At 50.0% G+C, this 20,357-nt stretch overlaps 2 protein-coding genes across 9 annotated transcripts in view; both read left to right on the forward strand.

Moving 5' to 3' along the window:
- The window catches only part of arl2 (ADP-ribosylation factor-like 2), a 41,412-nt gene extending 31,189 nt beyond the window's left edge, over positions 1-10,223 (forward strand). For 5 of the 6 annotated variants that reach the window (XM_048619774.1, XM_048619775.1, XM_048619776.1 and 2 more), the window contains 4 exons: positions 3,639-3,830; positions 4,676-4,838; positions 5,721-5,801; positions 9,211-10,223. In XM_048619774.1, coding sequence (XP_048475731.1) covers positions 3,712-3,830; positions 4,676-4,838; positions 5,721-5,801; positions 9,211-9,345 — 498 coding nt within the window. In that variant the 5' untranslated portion in view covers positions 3,639-3,711 and the 3' untranslated portion in view covers positions 9,346-10,223. Of the gene's footprint in view, positions 1-796; positions 919-3,638; positions 3,831-4,675; positions 4,839-5,720; positions 5,802-9,210 lie in introns of those variants that run through there. The other variant, XM_020514421.2, reaches the window with a different exon arrangement.
- Positions 10,224-11,647: 1,424 nt separating this feature from the next.
- The window catches only part of snx15 (sorting nexin 15), a 19,917-nt gene continuing 11,207 nt past the window's right edge, over positions 11,648-20,357 (forward strand). For 2 of the 3 annotated variants that reach the window (XM_048619779.1, XM_048619781.1), the window contains exons 1-4: positions 11,648-11,798; positions 13,483-13,515; positions 14,586-14,706; positions 19,459-19,574. In XM_048619779.1, coding sequence (XP_048475736.1) covers positions 11,700-11,798; positions 13,483-13,515; positions 14,586-14,706; positions 19,459-19,574 — 369 coding nt within the window. In that variant the 5' untranslated portion in view covers positions 11,648-11,699. The remainder of the gene's footprint in view (positions 11,799-13,482; positions 13,516-14,585; positions 14,707-19,458; positions 19,575-20,357) is intronic. The other variant, XM_048619780.1, reaches the window with a different exon arrangement.

A 20,357-nucleotide genomic window follows, 5' to 3' on the forward strand; every position in this document is an offset into this window, starting at 1 on the left:
TCCTCTCCACCTATCCTCTCATCTATCCCTCTTCTATCCGCCTCCCAATCTCTCCTTATTTATTTCAGTACCCCCTTCCCCTCCCCCTTTTCTGATGAAGGGTCTAGGCCCAAAACGTCAGCCTTTTTGTTCCTATGATGCTGCTTGGCCTGCTGTGTTCATCCAGCTCTACACCTTGTTGTCTCGGATTCTCCAGCATCTGCAGTTCCTACTATCTCTGATGTGCTGAATGACCTGCTTCCACACTGTAGGGCAGGAAAGTGGAGTTGAGGCTGAGATGAGATCAGCCATGCTCATGTTGAATGGCAGAGCAGGCTCGACCGGCTGAATGGCCTATTCTGCTTCTAGTTCTTGTGTTGCTGTAATCATTGGAGCTTGCTCGGTTTTGGCATTGATGAACTACTCACTGGTGTGGTACTTCCCCTTCTGCTACTCGGAATGGCAATGGGCCAAGGAGCGCGCGTACGATTGCTGCTATCGCTGAGCTGCAGGTGGCGATGTGGAGATCGTTCCCCGTCGATCGGGGCCATTCTTGTCTCGGCTTTCACCCTCGTTGGTGGTAACTAAGGGCGGGCGGAAGGCGAGACCAATCAGGGAACGGGCGGGAGGTAATTGACGGGATGAATGTCCAATCTGGAAAAGGGTTGGTCCGCTGGTCCACGGGAGCGGTGATTGACAGATATGCCGACCAATAGGCTGCGACGGGGGCGGGATAGCTGCCAAAGTGAAACGAGCGCTGGCCAATAGGAAGAGGGAACCGTTCCGGCGCTGTGGCCAATTGGGGCAGGGCCTGGGGGCGGGGTTTAAAGTCTGGGACTCTTGCGGCTGCGTGGAGAGTGCGGATGGTGGGGGGATGGGGCTCTTGAGTATCCTGAAGAAAATGAAGCAGAAAGAGCGGGAGGTGCGGCTCCTGATGCTGTATCCTGACAATGGGGTGAACTGGGCAAAGGAGCGGGCTGGATCTGAGTGCCACCGTATGGACTGGGGGAGGGCGCCTGAGGGTAGGCCGCAGGCGGTGGCGGAGTGATAGGGGTCCAGGGGGTGGTGGGATGGGAGAGTGACAGAAGTCCAGGGGGTGTTAGGATGTAGGGTGGAAGGTGACAGGGGTCTGAAGAGCGATAGGGGCCCAGGGGTGGAAGGATTGTCGGGGGATGGGGAACGGGTAGGAGTGGAAGATTGCGAGGAGAGTGATAGGCGTCCAGGGGTGGAAGGATTTGAGGGGGAGAGTGACAGGGCTGCAGGGGTGGGGGTGGTCTGAGGGGGGGTGAAGAGTGATAGGGGTCTCGGGTGGAAGGGTCTGGAGGGGAGAATAGTAGGAGTCTAGGGTCTGAAGGAGGTGGGTAGAGGTGCAGAGTGATGGGGCAGGAGGGTTCTGTTGAAGAGTGGAACGGGACTGGGGTGAGTGAGTGTGGGCCAGTGATAGTGTTGGGAGGGATCTGGAGGAGCATGGCTGTGGCATGGGTGACGGGCAGCATCTAGGAACAAAGAGCTGGGCCTGGGCAGCTGGAGAGGAGGCAGGGTGTGGGCGATAGGAAGAACAGATAGTTTTGTTCAGGGGAAGACAGGGCGTGATCTGGGGAGGCAAAGGGTGGTAGGGAATGGGTGATGTCACGGGGAGAAACGGCAGGACCTGAAGAAGGGGAGATTGGGTGTGAATGAGGAGAATATGTAGCATCTGGTGGAGGGAAGTAGTACAATTGTGGTTTGAATCTTGGGCAGGGAAATAGGAGCACAGACTGGACTGATGTTTAGTGTGAATCGGTCATGACGAGTTGGGCCTAGCCTTGGCCCACAGATATGGTGAGCGGACAGAGGTCTGGGGCCCTGGCAGATAATTCTTGTTAGTCCAGTGGGGTGTGTTTAACAGGGTAAAATGGCGAGTGAGACGTTACAGCTCCAGTGTCCTAAGCCTGATTCCTTATTGACCGTCTCTGATGGCTTGGTTGGAAAATCCTACACCCTGTATCTCGGTCCCAGTGAGTTTCTTGTCTAGAACTCCGAATGTGCTGCAACTCCATGGGCCAAAGCTTTTTTACATCCATCTCTTCCCCTGTTCCTGAGTTGCTACCTGTCTGTGGGCCACCTGCCTCAGGAAGGATAGGTGGAGGAAGGAAAGGTCTTTGGGTTGGGACTTGTTGGGAGGTGATGCAGTGCAAATTCACCAGAATTTCACCCGGATTAAAGGGTTAAATGATGATGTGGGGAAGGTGGGAGAATGTCACGAAGTATTCCTCACCTGATCTCCCTGAAAAAAACTGGCAATGAGATTGAGATTGTTGTTCAGTATGGGGATTAAGGGTTATGGAACCAAGACAGATGGATACAATTAAAGAATTTTGGGATACAGACAGATTTAGGTGAGTGGGCACAAACTTGGTAGTTGGAATAAAATGTGGAAAAAAGAAAGTGAGGTTATGCATTTTTGCAGAAAGAATGGGGGAGCCTAATGTTACTTAAATGGAGAAAGACTGCAGAAAGCTTCAGAATAGAGGGTTATGGGAGCCCTCATCCATGAATCACAAAAAGCAAACATACAGGTTCAGCAGTTAATAAGGAAGGCAAATTGAGCGTTGCCCTTTATTTCAGAAGGAATGGAGTGTAAAAGTCAGGAGGTTTTGTGAAACTATACAAGGCACTAGCCAGACTACAGCTGGAATACCGAACAGTCTTGGTTCCATATCTAAGAAAAGATATACTGGTATTGGAAGCAGTCCAGAGAATGTTCACAAGGCCGATATCTGAATGGAGGGGTTGTATTAAGAGGGGAGGTTGAGTAGGTTGGACCTGTACTTATTGAAGTTTGGACGAACGACAGGGGAGCATAATGAAACACAAGATTTTTAGGGGGCTTGAGAGGGTAGATGTTGAGAGGTTGTTTCCCCTTGCGGAAGAGTCTCGGATTAGAGGGCATCATCTCAGAGGTTGCCCATTTAAGATAAAGATGGGGAGAAATTTCTTCTCCTTGACGGTAGTGAATCTGGAATTCGCTACTGCAGGGGGCTGTTCAGTTTGGGTCTTAGATATATTCAAGTCCGAGATAGACTTTTAATCACAAAGGGAATCGAGGATTATGGTGAAAAGGCTGGGAAGTGAAGTTGAGGATTATCAGAAATTGTTGGAAAAGCTCAGCAGCTCTGGCAGCATCCGTGGAGAGAAATCCGAGTTAATGTTTCGGGTTGAGTGACCTTTCCTCAGAACTGAGGAACCTCTTGTTCTGAGGAAGGCTCGCTAAACCCGAAACGTTAACTCTGATTTCTCTCCATGGATGCTGCCAGACCTGCTGAGCTTTTCCAGCAATTTCTGTTTCTGTCTTTGATTTACAGCATCCGCAGTTCTTTTGGGTTTTATTGTGGATTATCAGATCAGCCACGAACTCATTGGACGATGGAGTGGATTTGATGGGCCGCAAGGCCTAAGTCTGCTCCGAGGTCTGAAGGTCTTCTGAATTAAATGAATGGCAGAGCAGTCTGGAGGGGCTGAATGGCCTCCTGTTGCAATTTTGTAACCATTAATTCATCCAGTGCTTTCAGGTAACGCGTTTACTGTCTGAGCAGGGCTTGTTTGGAATCAAAGTCCTTGTGCTCGATGCTGTCAGTGGGTCTTGAAACCTAGAAAGCTTTGATTTCCTCCTTCTCCAGCTCCCCCACCCCACACCCACCAGTAGGAAAAGACAGACACCATTGTGTTACCGTCCCTGCTCTTCCTTAACTCATGGCCAGTGGGCTGGACAACGCCGGCAAGACCACCATCCTTAAGAAGTTCAACGGAGAGGATATTGATACCATCTCGCCCACACTGGGATTCAACATTAAGACCTTGGAGCACAGAAAGTAAGAGAGACTTACTGAGTTGCCGTTTCTCTGTCTGATCCGACTGAGTTTTGGGAAATGAGGTTAGGAGGATCCCTCAGTAATAACTCACAGCGGGAGCTGCACAGGGAGAAATCAGGTGAGGGTGCTGCCTTCACAGATCGTCACGTTCCCTCCTCCGCAGCACAGAACACTCACATTTGGGAGAGGGAAAACGGGGCCCTCCATCAGGTCAGGCGCTCTGAGGAGGAATGCTTGTCCTGCTGTCCTGTCCCTTTTCCAATACAGTGACAGCACACTGAATTTTGCTGAAGCAAAGAGACACGCTTCCAAAGCTTTTGTCTTGCACTTGACAGATGCAAGAATGAGAGATTTTAGAGGAGGCAGTAATTTGGACTGCATGAGAGGAGTGATTGGGAAGTTAACTCTCTGCCAAGGAGAATGCAGCAGGAAAATTCACAGACACAGCCCGGGCCTTTGGTTAATGTTCAGAATATGAACATGTATGTCTCCAGCAGGTATATGTGAGCCACGTCACGAGACGGAGGATCATCTTAAATTGTTTGCGAGTGTCACTCGGGCTTCCGTGGCAAGTGCTGTCCGATCTGGGAACCACAAACACGTTGATCTGCGCAGACTGAGCTGCGAGAGAGTCCATCAGAGCACACTGGCAACTCCAGACCGGGCTGTCAGTGGGGAAGCTGGTGAGGGAGGACCAAGGTGCAGTAATTGTTCCGGTAGCCCTCTGTCAGTTTGTACTTGACCACGTGGCCACTTCTAGCCCAGGAGCAGCTTGTTCGGAACGGGGTGGTGGGCTGGTATCCAGGCTTTGTGGCTTTTGTGACAATATGCCTTTCCCCTCACAGTTTCAAACTCAATATCTGGGACGTGGGAGGTCAGAAATCACTGCGATCGTACTGGAGGAACTACTTTGAGAGCACGGATGGTCTAATCTGGGTGGTGGACAGTGCCGATCGGTTGCGACTGGATGACTGCAGAAGGGAGCTCTCCGTCCTACTGCAGGAAGAGGTACAAACCCAGAAATCTTGGTGGGTGGTAAGGAGGGGTACAGGTTGGGAACGCAAAAAATTACCTGGAGCTCAGGCTACCGTATCCCCAGAAAGCCCTGAAAGGCAGGGCTGTTGTTTGCACAGCTCACTGGTCACCAATCAGGGCTATACCTGGGAATCTCTCCAGCCTAAATCGCACAGCAATCATTCCCGAAACCAAGTCAACATTCCTCCGTCAAATACCGTCGGAGGGTTGGCGCTGAGGGCGCGCCGCGCTGTCGGAGGGTCGGCGCTGAGGGAGCGCTGTGCTTGTCATATCACCACATCTTATGATTGGTCAACATGAAAAGGGAATGGCTAACTGCTGGCTTTGAGTTCTAGTGTGTCAAGTACAGTCAGAGGAATGTTTCATAATCAGAAGGAATGGGAGTGTATACAGCTATGTGAATGATCAGATGACACCCCTGCCCACATGTGCGTGTGCAGACATATGCACAGATACAGACACACACGCAGACACAGAGTTGATGTTGATTTAGCCAGATGTCTCTGGGAAAGCAGTAAGTTATGCTGGAGTTGTCCTGTCTCTTTAGACCTGCATTTGTGATGAGGAGCTTGGGGTTTGGGGGCTAGCCTATGGGTGATGGGGGTGATAGATTTTCGCTGGCGTTCCTGCTGCTGAGTGCTCTGTGTGAATGTGGCCCTGACCATGAAGCCATTTCACAGCTTCATACCGAGAGAAAAAGAAAAGAATGACAGCTTGGCTCGGACTGTAAGGAGAACTGCTGGCTCCTGTGGAAGTTATCTGACCCTCCAGACCCCCTTCCCTTTGAGGGTTTAATGTTATAAGGGTAAATTATTGTTTAAAGTCTCACTGTGATCGGTTTCTTCCTTCACACAGCGTCTGGCTGGAGCTACTCTCTTGGTGTTCGCCAACAAGCAGGATCTACCTGGAGCACTGACCTCAGATGCCATTAAAGATGTAAGAGCTGATTTAGACACTGTTGTGGTGCTTCTGGCTGGCGGGTACCGTTGGTTGAATGCAGCCACTAGCTTCTGGGCAGAAAAAGCCACCCTTCTTTCTATTGATCTGCCTGCAGGCTCATTATCCCCAGATCTATTTTCATCCTGTGTTCAGTGAGACAAGCCCTTTCAACCCTTAATTGATCTTCTCTTCCCTTTATCATTTCATCTTCCTCCAAAGGCCTTCAAAACCCAACACTTTCTGAGTACACTTTTTTTGAAAATATAGCACGCCCTCACTCCGATGACTCTTCGGGTCATTCAAAGCACAAGTCAGGAGTGTGATGGAATACCCCCCACATGCCCCTGGGTGAGTGCAGCTCCAACAACACTCAAGAAGCTTAACACCAGCCAGGGACAATGTAGTCTGCTTGATTGGCATCCAATCCACCACTACACCGGCATTCACTCCCTTCAGAACCGATACAAAGTACAAGATGATCTGCATCAACTCACCAAGGCAACCCAGACAGCACCTTTGAAAATTGCAGTCTCTTAGCACCCAGGACAAGGGCAGCAGATGCATGAGAACATCACTTCCTGCAAGTTCCCCTCCGAGCCACTCACTATCCTGACTTAGAAATATATCAGCCATTCCTTCAGTGTCTCTGGGTCAAAATCCAAGGGCTCCCTCCGTAATGGCACTGTCGGGGTAGCTATAGCACACGTTTGTAGCAGTTCAAGAAGGTGGCTCACCACTGCCTTCTCAAGGGGCAATTAGAGATGGTCAGTGAACACTGGCTTAGCCAGTAGCGGCCACATTGCATTAATGAATAGAAAATACTTTTCAGGGGCAAAGTTCCATTGGTTTGTAGCATCATCAATCGACGCAGCTCTACGTGAAAGCATCCCCTGAATAGGACACCTTGACATCAAGGCCATGTTTGATCAAGTGTGGCATCAATGAGCCCTAGCAAAACTAAAATCAATGGGAGTTGGAGGGGGGGAAGCTCTCTGTTAGTTGGAGTTAAACTTGGCACAAAGGAAGATGGTTCTGGTTGTTGGAGGTCAGGCATCTTAACTCTTGGACAGCACTGAAGGAGTTAAGACGAGACAGTGTAGGAGCAGAACTAGGCCATTCAGCCCATTCAGTCTGCTCTACAATTTGATTTTCTCAGGGTAGTGGCCTAGGCCCAACCATTTTCAGATGCTTCATCGATGACCTTCCCTCCACTGTAAGGTCAGAAGTGGGGTTCACTGTACATTGTTCAGCAACATTCGTGACTCCTCAAATACTGAAACAGTCCATGTTTAAATGCCACAAGACCTGGACAATATCAGGCTTGGGCTGAAAAGTGGCAATTTACATTTGTGTCACACAATGCCAGGCAATGACCATCTCGAACAAGAGACAATCTAACCACTGCCCCTTGATATTCCATGGCGTTAACCATCACAGAATCCCCCCACTATCAACGTCCTGGGGTTTACCATTGAGCAGAAACTCAACTGGACTTGCTACATAAACACTACGGATACAAGAGCAAGGCAGAGGCTGGGAATACTGCAGCGAGTAACTCACCTCCTGACTCCTCAAAGCCTGTCCACCATCTACAAGGCACAAGTCAGGAGTGTGAGGGAATACTCCCCACTTGCCCCGGATGGGTGCAGCTCCAGCAACACTCAAGAAGCTCCGCACCATCCAGGACAAAGCCCCCGTTTTGATTGGCACCACATCCACAAACATCCACTCTGTCCACCATTGACACCCAGTAGCAGCAGTGTGTACCACCTACAAGATGCACTGCAGAAATTTGCTAAAGACCTTAGTACCTTCCAAACCCACGACCACTTCATCTGGAAGGATATGGACTGACTTGGAAATATATCAGCCGTTCCTTCACTGTTACTGGATCAAAATCCTGGAATTGCCTCCCTAACAGCATTGTTTACCTATAGCATGTGTACTGCAGCGGTTCAAGAAGGCAGCTCACCACCACCTTCTCAAAGGCGACTAGGGACAAGCAGTAAATGCTGGCCCAGCCAGCAATGCCTGAGTCCCCACAAAGAGAACTGGAAGGGCAGGAGGCTATTCATCCTGTTATGATGGTGTGCCTCCATTCACCGTGGTTGACCTGTGACCTAACTCCGTGTTCCCCTTCTTTGACTCGTCTCCCTTGACTTGTTTGTCATTGTGATCGAAAATGACCAATTAATCGTGCATTATTTGTGGTTTGTGGAAAGAGTTCCAAACCTCTCCCACTCATGTCGAAGCATCTCCTCATCTCCTTCCTGAAAGGTCTGCCTCATTTTTAGTCCTTGCCTGGAGTCCCCTCATCTCACCAATCAGCAGAAATAGTTTCTCCTTCCCCTTTAAACCAAATCGCTCCTTAACCTAAATTCCAGGGAATGCATCCCTGATTGGTGTAATCTCTCCTCCTAGTTTAATTCTTGCCATCCTCGTTATCATTCTAGTGAATTCACACCACACTCCCTCCAAGGCCCAGTGTCTCTGTGCTGAAGCATGGTACCCAGAACCCACTCGTGTTGACTAGCCAGGGGCTCTGCGTCTCTGAAGCTAGACATCCACTCCCTTGTATTTAGCCCTCTTGATATTGAGGCCAGCATTCCATTAGCCTTCCCATCTATTTTCTGTATGTGTTCCGGTCATTTTAAAGATCCATTTACTTGGAGCCTCTTTGGTCCACTGCTCCTTCTAGCCTTTCCCCATTTACAAAGACCACGCTTCCACCTCTTTTAGCTGCAAAGCGAATGATGTCTCATGTTTCCCCATAGATTTCCATTTGCCTCTGTTTCGTCTGTTCTCAGTGCTTCTTTATTATTTGCACTGCGCACAATGCTGCCTTTCTGCATCATTGACAAATGTAGATATGTATTTCTCCATCCCATCACCTTGAGTTGGCAGTGAAGAGTTGAGGCTCTGACATAGATCCTCATGAGATTCAACTTAGAGTCTCTGCTCATTTTCCCCACACGCTCTCTCTCTTGTCTCCTGTCACTCAGTTTCCAAACAAAGCTTTGCTTCCATGAACAGGAGGGAGAGAGAATCTGAAGTGCTCATCCAGCCCCTACAACCCTCCGAGATCGTCGTGCTCCTCTAATTCTGGCCTGTTGAGTGGCCCTCGATTCCCATCACATCTCCATTTTAGCAGTTGTGCAGCCCGGGGCCTTAAGCTCTGGAATTCCCTCCCTAAACCTCTTCCCCCTCTCCTCCTCCAAGATGCTTTAATCCAACTTCTTTGACCAAGTTTTTAGCCTCCTGTCGAAGTGTACCGTGGTGTGGCTTGGTGTGTGTGGTTTGGGACGTCTCACTATGCGAGTGGCACTTCTATGATTGAAAATTGTTGTTGATAGATTTTTATTTTACACCTCCTAACCTCCTTCTCCACCTCCACTTGGTTTCACAGGCCTTGGACCTTGACAGTATTAAGACCCACCACTGGTGTATTCGAGACTGCAGCGCAGTGACCGGGGAGAACTTGCTGGTTGGAATCGACTGGTTGATGGACGACATATCCTGCCGAATATTTACTGCAGACTGATACCACCACCAACACCCCCCCCACAGGCCCGCCTCTCCTCCCCCTGTCACTACAGCAGCAGCCCCACCTATCACAATGTAACTGTCACACGGGCTATCTGATCCCCACTCTGTTTGGTTTGTATTTTTGAGAGGCGGGAGAGCACTGGAGTGTGTACGCGAAGTTTGAGCATGGTGGCAAACCTCCTGAACGTCTGGAGCAGAGAAATGCTGGGTCCTGCGTCTTCATCTGGGAAAATGTTCACTTTGTTAAAATGTACGTCTTTTCTGATGGACATGGGGACACAGTTCTGGATTGCTTCCTTTACAAACTCTGATGACTATTGTGTTGAAGATGGTCATTTTCACCTTTTGAGCAGTGTTCAGGGTGCTTCTACCGATGTGATAGGACCATCTCTCCCTCATTGTTCACCCTCCTTTTTTCTAGCTGTTTCTATCCCTCTCTCGCCCCCTTCTCCCCTCTGCTTCCCCATCTGCCACTTCATTTCTCCCACTGACTCCCTCTCCTCTCTCTCCTTTCTTCTTCCTGTCGTATACCCACCCCCCACCTCCTTCTACTCCCTGTCGCTTATCTCACCCCTCCTTCCTCTTCAACCCCATTCCCTTTATCTCCCTGCCCCATCGCTTTGTACACGGGTGTGGTTATTTGTGCCACGCGACACAAGCTGTGGACTTGCCCAGGGTGCTTCCTGTTGGCGTTTTGCTGCTTGTTTGTGTTTTGAGCCCAGTTTCCACTGCAACTGTTGGGAGGCCTGAGCCCACCAGGCGGTGGTGGTTAGGATGTGGGAAATGCACTGATGACTTTGTTCGTATTGTCTTGCTGGTTCATTCTTGTTTAAATTATTTTACAGTGCAGAACATTACATTTAAAGAAAAACAGAATGGCCTCTCTGTGTTGAATCGTTCCATATTATGTACCTTCTCCAATGTGCTGTTGGCACCATGCCATTCACCAATGCAGCTTTTAACAGAAATGCTCCACCTCATTCCACCCTCAAGCTCCCTGGCCCTGAGTGCTCCTAAGGTTGAGACTTCCCCTGGGGAATTTGCTTAGCCCATTGATTGGAGGAGGCTTTCGCTTCAACATCTTTTCGACCATTGTCCTTCATACTTTTGCCACCTCTGTGATTACCTTGTCTCACCCCAAAGACCCCTTTGTCACATTGAGCTTGCTCTGTTAGAATACCTCTATAAACTGTCTCCAGGACTCTGCTCCTTGTACCTGTCCAGCAATGATCAAACTCTCACTTCCCCTCCATTCTCCCACCGCCCCAGATTCCACCAGTGAATGCTCATAGCTCCATCAGTTGCATTATTTTTCTCCTCCAAGTTGTAAGATTGTGGATTCAAACCCAACCTTGGAGACTTGCAGGCATTATCCAATGTAATGATCATTGATTGACCTGCGATGTTAACACTGTTTCCCTCCACAAACATTGCTGGCTGCCCTCGGGTTGGTCTGGCAGTTTTTCTTATTTTTGATTTGCAGCACCCGCTTTTGCGCGGCCAAGATTGAGTAGGTGCTGCAGTGTCAGAGGTGCCATCTTTGATATTTTAAAGAGAGGGTTGCATTCTGCCCTCGTAAGCAGGTGGGAAAGATACCATGGCCAGTGGCTGACCCTGGCACCTTGGGCTCAATATGTACCCATCAATCGACATCACTTCCAAAGTAATGCAATTGGATGTGAAAGGGGCTACAAAATGGAAGGTGGCTCATTGGTTAGCACTGCTGCCTCACAGTGCCAGGAACCTGGGTGCAATTCCATCCTCAGGTGACTGTGCAAACTCCACACACAAATCCTCCCCGTGTCTGTGTGTGTTTTCTGCCACAGACCAAAGATGTGCAGGCTAGGTGGATTGGCCATGCTAAGTTGGCCCATAGTGTTAAGGGATTTGCAGGCTAGGTGAGTTAACCATGGAAAATGGCAGGGTTAGGGTGGGGGTTTGGGTTACTGAGGGGTGCTGTTGGTAGGGTCAGTGTGGATTCCTTGGGCTGAATGGCCTACACTGATTCTATGGTATAAAATGGGAGGTTGGCTGAGCAGCTGAATTGGAGGTCACCTTGTGTATTTATGGGGATTAAGTTGGGTAAACATGTTATTGGGAAGTTATTGTGAGTGAAAGAGCTGAGTGCAGTCCAAAGTCTATACAGAGGACAGTGCAAACCCCTTTGGCATTGACCCTGACAGTTGTGGGCGGGGTCTGCAATGCGCTTGCACCCTACCGGTAGTGGGCGGGGTCAGCTTTGCGCCTGCGCCCTAAGGGCGGAGGTGTCCTCCTGGTGCCGCACCTGCGCCCTAGTGGTGGTGGGCGGGCGGGACCGGTGGAGCGCCTGCGCTCTGGTATGTAGTCGGGATGTCATGGAGAAGGGGAAAGACGGACGAAGTCCGTTACCGAGTGACGGAGCCGCGGCAACACCCGCACGGCTACACCGAGTACCGGGTCACCGTCACGGTAAGGGGAGACTGCAACCTACCAGCGGGGAAATAAGAGAGCCTCCATGACCCTTCACCCCGCCCTGACCCCTCACTTGGACATCTAACCCCGCCCTGACCCCTCACACCGTCCTGACACTGCACCCGACACTGCACCCAACCCTGACCCCTTACCTCGACCCCTAACCCTTCCCTGACCACTCAAACCAAACTGACTCCTCACCCTGACCCACAGTACTGAGGGAGTGGGCACTGTCGGAGGGTCAGTGCTGAGGGAGTGGGCACTGTCGGAGGGTCAGCGCCGAGGGAGTGGGCACTGTCGGAGGGTCAGCGCCGAGGGAGCGCCGCGCAGTCGGAGGGTCAGCGCCGAGGGAGCGCCGCGCAGTCGGAGGGTCAGCGCCGGGTGAGCGCCGCGCTGTCGCAGGGTCAGCGCCGAGGGAGCGCCGCGCTGTCGCAGGATCAGCGCCGAAGGAGCGCCGCGGTGTCGCAGGATCAGCGCCGAAGGAGCGCCGCGGTGTCGCAGGGTCAGCGCCGAGGGAGCGCCGCGCTGTCGCAGGATCAGTGCCGAAGGAGCGCTGCACTGTTGAAGTGCCAGTTCTCAAATGAGATAAATGATTGCTTTATTTTCGCATACGTCTAGGGAGACACAGTGAAACATTTTGTCGCCACAATCTGGCACCATTGTGAAGAATAAAAAGGAAGTAATTAGATAGAGTTCGCCTTCATTGGCCGGGGTCCCAAACACGGCTCCAGGACTTCTGTACGGTCCCTGATCTGGGCCTCCCACGGCCAGGAGTCTGCACTCTTGTCACCAGTTGCAGCTGCAGTTGATGACCTGCTGCTGCTGAAGGAATCTGCGCTCTGGGCCTACAGCAGCCAGGAGCCTTCGTTCTCCCATTGTTGATGCCCTGCCAATTCCAGGTGTCCAGGCATCGGGCCCTATGAGCCAGGAGTCACCACCAACACCGCTGTGGCCTTCCCGTGGTGTCGGGAAGGTGAAGAAAAGACAAAAATGAGAGGGAGAAGAAGAATGCAGCTAGACTGGAGCGGACAGGCTGATCCCGAGTGTTGCTGTCTGTGCCAGCACCGTCATTGTGATGTGTAATGATCGAAGATGTTTAACTGCCCATGGAAGGATGTGAATAATCCTTTGGCTGTGATTGAAGGAGAGCAGGATTGGGTGGGATGGCGAAGAATTCTCCGTAGTGTTCAGGCTCCGATACTCATCCCATAATGAACATCACTGAAAAACACGTGACCTGTGACTTTCATGACACCGTTCGGGGGAGCTTGCTGTGGGCTACTCAGCTGCTGCGTTTCCTCCATTCCAGTAGTGTCCATCCTGTCGTGAAAGCCTGCATTGACTGGGAAGTGCTGTTTTGGAATGTGGTGGCACAGCGACAGGCGATACGGAAATGCACCTCTTCGCTTTTGTTCCCAGAGTCTTGAGGGTAGTGTGTACGGGGGGCGCTTGATAGAGCTCTCGGTCCATCGGAAGTCCCTAATGCAGAGGTGTGCTATGACTGATGTACAGGAACCTTTAATGGCAGCGTGAAGGGGGATGTTTAGCAGGGGACGGTGATTCCTCACAGCTAGTGGGTTGGTATCTGCATTTGGGGATGCCTCAGCAAGTGTGTTTACTCCTACACTACACCTCTGTGACCTGTACTGTTTGTTCTTTCTACACCCGCTCCCAACTACAGATCTTTTCCAAGAAGACTGCAGACGTCAAAGAGGTAAGCACAATTGTGAGGATTCGAGTCTGGCCGCGTACAGGCTGGGGGGTGTGGGTTTTAGGAGTGGGGGGCAAGGCATGTTCAGCTCCTCAGACCCTGGTCTCTGTCACCAAGCCACATCCCTCAACCCACCTGCTGCTCGCAATCCACCGATCTGGGTCCACACCCAGGCCCTCCCCCACCTTTGACTTGAGGGAGAGGATTTCAGATCTCCCCAGAAGGGTTTAGCTGTCATTTTAAAGTCCTAATCCAACCCCCTCCGCAACCTCGTTCTGGCTTTCCCTCACCTCAACTCCCATCTTATTCTGTTCCCCCCCCCAACCACTACACGATATAGTTTCTTTCTGTCGACCCCTTTGAGCATCTCAAACCCTCGACTGAATCCATCCACCCATCTGCCCAATATAATTGCAAAGTGCTGGAACTAGTCAGAGAGAGAAGTGTTTTAATGAGTTGAGCCTTTTGATTTGATTTATTGTTGCCACATGCACCTAAGTACAGTGAAAAGTTCTGTTTTGCGTGCAGTACATGCACCTCATACCATACAAGGACACACAGATCATAGGGTGATTCAACAGAGTGAGGAGTACAGAGTTACCGTGCACAGGAGGTATACAAAAGCAAGACCAACATTAGATTTGAGATTTGACAGGTCCATTCAGCAGTCTCGTCACAACGGGGGAAAAAGCCTTTTGTCAGAGACTCTAGACTCTGCGACCTCTCCTTGTGGCTTAACCCTTTGATCCCTGGGACTCTCCCCCTCTGCACTGCACCCCCTCTACACTGCACCCCCCTCCCCAACCCCTGAGATTTCTAGCTCCATCCAGAAACACTCATGTTTGCAAAGATACTTTTTGCTTCTTTGATCCTGGGAGCTTCTGCACATTGTGTGAACAGTCAGAATCCCTCATTGAAAGAATTGCAGAGCCTCCTGTTCCAGCAAGAGAATAAAACTCCTTCCCTGCACCAGGTCTGTTTTGAATTGCACTTGTGCACTCAGAATCTGTGTACGTGTAAAATTCATTTTCCTGTTGTACGGTTTCACAACTCTTGTCCTCTACCACTTGCAGCTAACAGTCTACAAACGGTACAGTGACTTCAAAAAGCTTCACAGTGAGCTGTCCTACATCCACCGGAACTTGTTCAGGAAATCAGAAGAATTCCCTGCCTTCCCAAGGGCTCAGGTGTTTGGTAAGGTCCCACGACTGGTTAAACGTTTGCTTCCCACTCTCCGAAAGAGAGTCACACAGCATGGAAACAGACCCTTCGGTCCAACCATTCAACTCCGACCACATTCCCAAACGAAACTAGTCCCACCTGCCTGCACTTGGCCCATGTCCCTACAAACATTTATTCATGTACTTACCCAATATCTTTCAAATGTTGTAATTGTACCTGCATTCACTACTTCCTCTGGAAGTTCATTCCACACACAAACCACTTTCTGTGTGAAAAGAATTGCCCTTCATGTTCTTTTTTTAAATTTTTCTCCTCTCAAACAGTCGTAGAGATATACAGCACGGAAACAGACCCTTTTGTCCAACTCGTCCATGCCGACCAGATATCCTAAATTAATCTTGTTCCATTTGTCAGCATTTGGCCCATATCCCTCTAAACATAGAACATACAACAGTACAGGCCCTTCGGCCCACGATGTTGTGCCAACTTATCCTACTAAGATCAATCTACCCTGCATAACCTACATTTTACTATCTTCCATGTGCCTATCCAAGAGTTGCTTAAAAGTCTCTAAAGTATCTGACTCCACTACCACTGCCGGCAGTGCATTCCACACGCCCACCACTCTCTGTGTAAAGAACCTACCTCTGACATCTCCCCTATATCTTCCTCCAATCACCTTAAAATTATGCCCCCTCGTAATAGTCATTTCCACCCAGGGAAAATGTCTCTGACTGTCAACTCTATCTATGCCTCTCATCATCTTGTACACCTCTATCAAGTCACCTCTCATCTTTCTTCGCTCCAATGAGAAAAGCCCTACCTCCCTCAACCTTTCCTCATAAGACCTGCCCTCCAGTCCAGGCAGCATCCTGGTAAATCTCCTCTGCACCCTCTCTAAAGCTTCCACATCTTTCCTATAATGAGGTGACCAGAACTGAACACAATACTCCAAGTGTGGTCTAACCAGAGTTTTATAGAGCTGCAGCGTAACCTCACGGCTCTTAAACTAAATTCCCCTGCCAATGAAAGCCAACACACCATACACCTTCTTTATAACCCTATCAACTTGGGTAGCATCTTTGAGGGATCTATGGACGTGGACCCCAAGATCTCTCTGTTCCTCCACACTGCTGAGAATCCTTCCATTAACCCTGTATTCTGCATTCAAACTCGACCTTCCAAAATGAATCCCTTCACACTTTTCTGGGTTGAATTCCATCTGCCACTTCTTTGCCCAGCTCTGCATCCTGTCAATGTCCTGTTGCAACTACAACATCCCTGCATGCTGTCCACAGCTCCACCAACCTTCGTGTCATCGGCAAACTTACTAACCCATCCTTCCACTTCCTCATCCAAGTCATTTATAAAGATCCTTCCTATTTATATACCCATCCAGATGCCTTTTAAATGTTGCAATTGTACCAGTCTCCATAACTTCTTCTGGCAGCTCATTCCATACACGCATGAAAAAGTTGCCCTTGGGTTCCTTTTATATCTTACCCCTCTCACCATAAACCTATCCCCCTCTAGTTTTGGATTCCCCTACCCTGAGGAAAAGACCTCGGCTATCCACCCTGTCTCTGACCCTCATGATTTTATAAATCTCTATAAGGTCACCCCTCAGCCTCCGACGGTCCAAGGAAAACAGCCTTCCCAGCCTATTCAGCCTCTCCCTATAGCTCAACCAACCCCCTCCCTCCCCTCCCCAACCCAAGGCCAGCAACATCCTTTCAAATCTTTTCTGAACCTTTTCAAGTTTCACTATATCCTTCCTGTAGTAGGGAGACCAGAAATGAACGCAGTGTTCCAATAGTGGCCTAACCAATATCCTGTGTTGCCGCAACATGACCTCCCAACTCCTGTACACAATGCACTGACCAATAAAGGCAAGCATACCAAACGCTTTCCTCACTGTCCTGTCTGCCTGTGACTACACTTTCAAGGAATTATGAACCTGCACTCCAAGGTCTCTTTGTTCAGCAACACTCCCTAAGACTTTACCATGAAGTGTATAAGACCTGACCTGATTTGTGTTTCCAAAATACAGCACCTCACATTTATCTAAATTTAACTCCATCTGCCATTCCTCGGCTAATTGGCCCATCTGATCAAGATCCTGTTGTACTCTGAGGTAACTTTCTTCACTGTCCACTACGCCTCCAATTTTGGTGTCATCTGCAAACTTACTAACCATGCCTCCTATGTTCACATCCAAATCATTACAACATTAAAAATATGCCTCCTTGTCATAAAATCCTCTGCCCTGGGGAAAAGACACCTGCCATTCACCTTATCTACATCCGTCGTGATTTTATAAACCTCTATAAGGTCACCCCTCAACCTCCTACGCTCCAGGGAAATAAAGTCCCAGCCTTTCCAGCCTCTCTTTATAACTCCGTTCTCAGCAACATCCTGGTAAATCTCTTCTTAACCCACTCCAGTTTAATCATATCCTTCCTGGACACAGTACTCCGGAGGAGAGCTCTGGAATGCTTCAGCTCATACTTTATATTTTCCTGGGAGGGAGCAGGGATGAGTGATCCATAAGCAAAGATATAACCAACAGGAGGTGGGATCTCCACAAATATCCCCCATCATCAACAAAGAGGAGCCCAGCGTCTCTGTGCAAAAAAGCAGGCTGAACCGTTTGTATCCGCCTTCGGCCAGAAGTGTCGAGTGGATGATTTGTCTTGGCCTGGTCCAGTGGTTCCCACCTTCACAGGTGCCAGTCTTTGGCCAGTTCGCTTCACAAGAAACAGCTGGAGACACTGGATATAGCAAAGGCTATGGGGCCCTGAGAATATTCCGGCAATAGTACTGAAGGTTTGTGTTCCAGAATGTACTGCTCCCTGAGCCAAGCTCTTCCAGTACAGATACAACACTGGTATCTACCTGACAATATGGAAAATTGCCCAGGTATGTCCTGTACACAAACTGTACCCGGCCAGTTACTGTCCCATCAGTCTACTCTCGATCATCAGTAAAGTGATGGATGGCGTCATCAACTGTTCTCAAGTAGCTCCTGCTCAGCAATAACCTACTCAGTGACTCCCAGTTTGGGCTCCGCCAGGTCCACTCACCTCCTGACCTCATTACAGCTTTGATTCAAACGTGGACAAAAGAGCTGAATTCCAGAGGTGAGGTGAGAGTGACAGCCTTTGAATTCAAGCCTACATTTGACTGAGTGTGGTATCAAAGAGCCCTAGCCAAACTGGAATCAAGGGTCCCCTCCTCACTGGTTGGAGTCATATCTGGCACACAGGAAGATGGTTGTGGTTGTTGGGGGTTAGTCATGTCAGCTCGAGGGCATCTCTCCTCAGGGTAGATATTTTCTAATCAACCTGTTCAGAGATGTTATGACATACCTCTAGTGTGAGTGGGGTCTTGAACCCGGGCCTTTTGGCTCAGAGGTAGGCACACTACCATTGCACCACAAGAGCCCCCTCAGGGAGTGTCCTAGACCTAACCATCTTCAACTATGTCATTACTGACCTTTCAAAGAACAATACAGCACAATAACAGGACCTTCTGCCCTCCAAGCCTACACCAACAAGTTTTGCCCTTCCATACTAAAACTGTCTTCACTTACAGGATCCATATTGCTCTATTCCCTTCCTATTCCTGTATTCGTCCAGGTGCTTCTTGAATGCTGCTATTTTGTTTGCTCCCACCACCACCTCTGGCAGTGCATTTCAGGCACTCCCCACCTTTTCCTCCATCATAAGGTCAGAAATGCAATGTTCTCTGATGATTGCACAATGTTCAGCACCATTCGTGACTCCTCAGATAATGAAGCAGTCCATGTTCACATGCAGCAAGATCTGGACAGTATCCAGGTTTGCTCTGAGAAGTGGCAAATTACAGTTGTTTCACACAAGTGCCTGGCAAAGACTATCTCCTATAAGAGACAATCTAACCAACGCCCCTTGATATTCAATGGTGTTACCATCACTGAATCCCCTACTATCAACGTCCTGGGGGTTACCATTGACTAGAAACTCAACTGGACTCACCACATAAACACAGGAGCTACAAGAGCTGGTTTGAGGTTGGGTTAGGAATCCTGCGGTGAGTGACTCACCTCCTGATTCTCCCAAAGCCTGTCCCACCATCTGCAAGGGAACATTAAGGAATGTGACTTTCACTCTGTCGGTATGAGGAGGTTTCATTGCTTCTGAATGACCTGGCTTTTCGTTTTAAGGATCTGACTAACAACATTGCCTACTCACCTCCACTGCCCCCCAGTCACAGGAAATAGTTTCTGTCTGTTACTCCTACCGGATCACCCGGTGATGTTCATTGGGGTTCATAATCCCTACAATGTGGAAGCAGGCCGTTCAGCCCTTTGAGTCCACACCAACCCTCTGACGAGCATCCAACCCAGACTCCCCCTTCTGCCCTATCCATATCATCCTGCATTTCCCATGGCTAACCCACCTAGCCTGAGCATCCCTGGACACTACAGGTAATTTTCAATGACCAATCCACCCTAACCTGCACATCTTTGGACTGTGGGAGGAAACCGACCCGGCCCCGGGAGGACATGCAACTCCACACAGACAGACGCCCGAGGGTGGGATCGAACCCGATTCCATGGCGCTGTGAGGCAGCAATGCTAACCACCGTGCCACCCGACGTCGTACACACTCTCTCTCAAAGGTTGAGGGGGCTGTGGCTGGGATCGGTGTGGGCTGTCCTCTGATCCCCAGCTCAAGTCAGGAGCTGATCTCTCTCTCTGTGTGTTTGTATTGCCTGCCGCAGGGCGTTTCGACGAGGCTGTTATTGAAGAAAGACGCCGGTGTGCTGAGGAGATGCTGCAGTTCACTGTTAACATTCCGGCCCTGTGCAACAGCCTGCAGCTCAAGGACTTCTTCAAGGTGTGTGCCTGCCTGCTGTGCCCGTGCATGGTGCCTGCTTCACCCCCTTTTCCCCCAGCGCCAGGCAAGGTCCTCCCCTCTCCGCTCTCCCTTGTGTCCTATGCGAACAGCACCTTCATAGAAGAACCACCAAAGGCCTGTCGGGCAGAGTGAGAGAGCTGAGGCAGGGAAGAAGGGATGAGGCAGAGGCAGAGGCAGGGAGAGAGTGGGGCGGAGGAATGGGAGGAGGAGAGGCAATTTGTGGGGGAGGGGCAGAGGGTCTCGTGAAAGGGAGAGGTTGAGTGAGTAAAGGGGGTGAGGGAGGGGACAAAGCAACGTGGAGTGGTTGAGGTGAGTGAAAGGGGGTGAGGTAAGTTTGGAGGGGTGGGTTCGGGATGGGGAGAAATGAAGGATGGGGTGAGGTAAGGAAGGGGATATATCGAGAGGTGGGGGTGAGGCGAGGGAGAGGATAAATCGAGAGGAGTGAGGTGAAGGAGGGGATAAATTGCAGGTGAGTTGAGGGAGGGCATAAATTGGGGGGTAATGAAAAGTCAGGGAGGGGATAGGTTGAGGGTGGTGTGAGGTGAGGGCATAAATTTAGAGATGTGAGGTGAAGGAGAAGATAAATCGAGGGGGTGGTGAGGTACGTCAAAGGGGTTGGGGTAAGTTTGAGGGGATGTGGTTAGAAATGGTTGTGGGGTAAGGTTAAAGGGGATGGGGTAATGTTGAGGGGGATGAGGTGAGGGAAGGGGATGGAGTAAGGTTGAGGGGGATGAGGTGAGGGAAGGGGATGGCGTAAGGTTG

Source organism: Rhincodon typus, chromosome 43 (genome assembly GCF_021869965.1).
Source record: "Rhincodon typus isolate 14 chromosome 43, sRhiTyp1.1, whole genome shotgun sequence".
NCBI classification, from domain to species: domain Eukaryota; kingdom Metazoa; phylum Chordata; class Chondrichthyes; order Orectolobiformes; family Rhincodontidae; genus Rhincodon; species Rhincodon typus.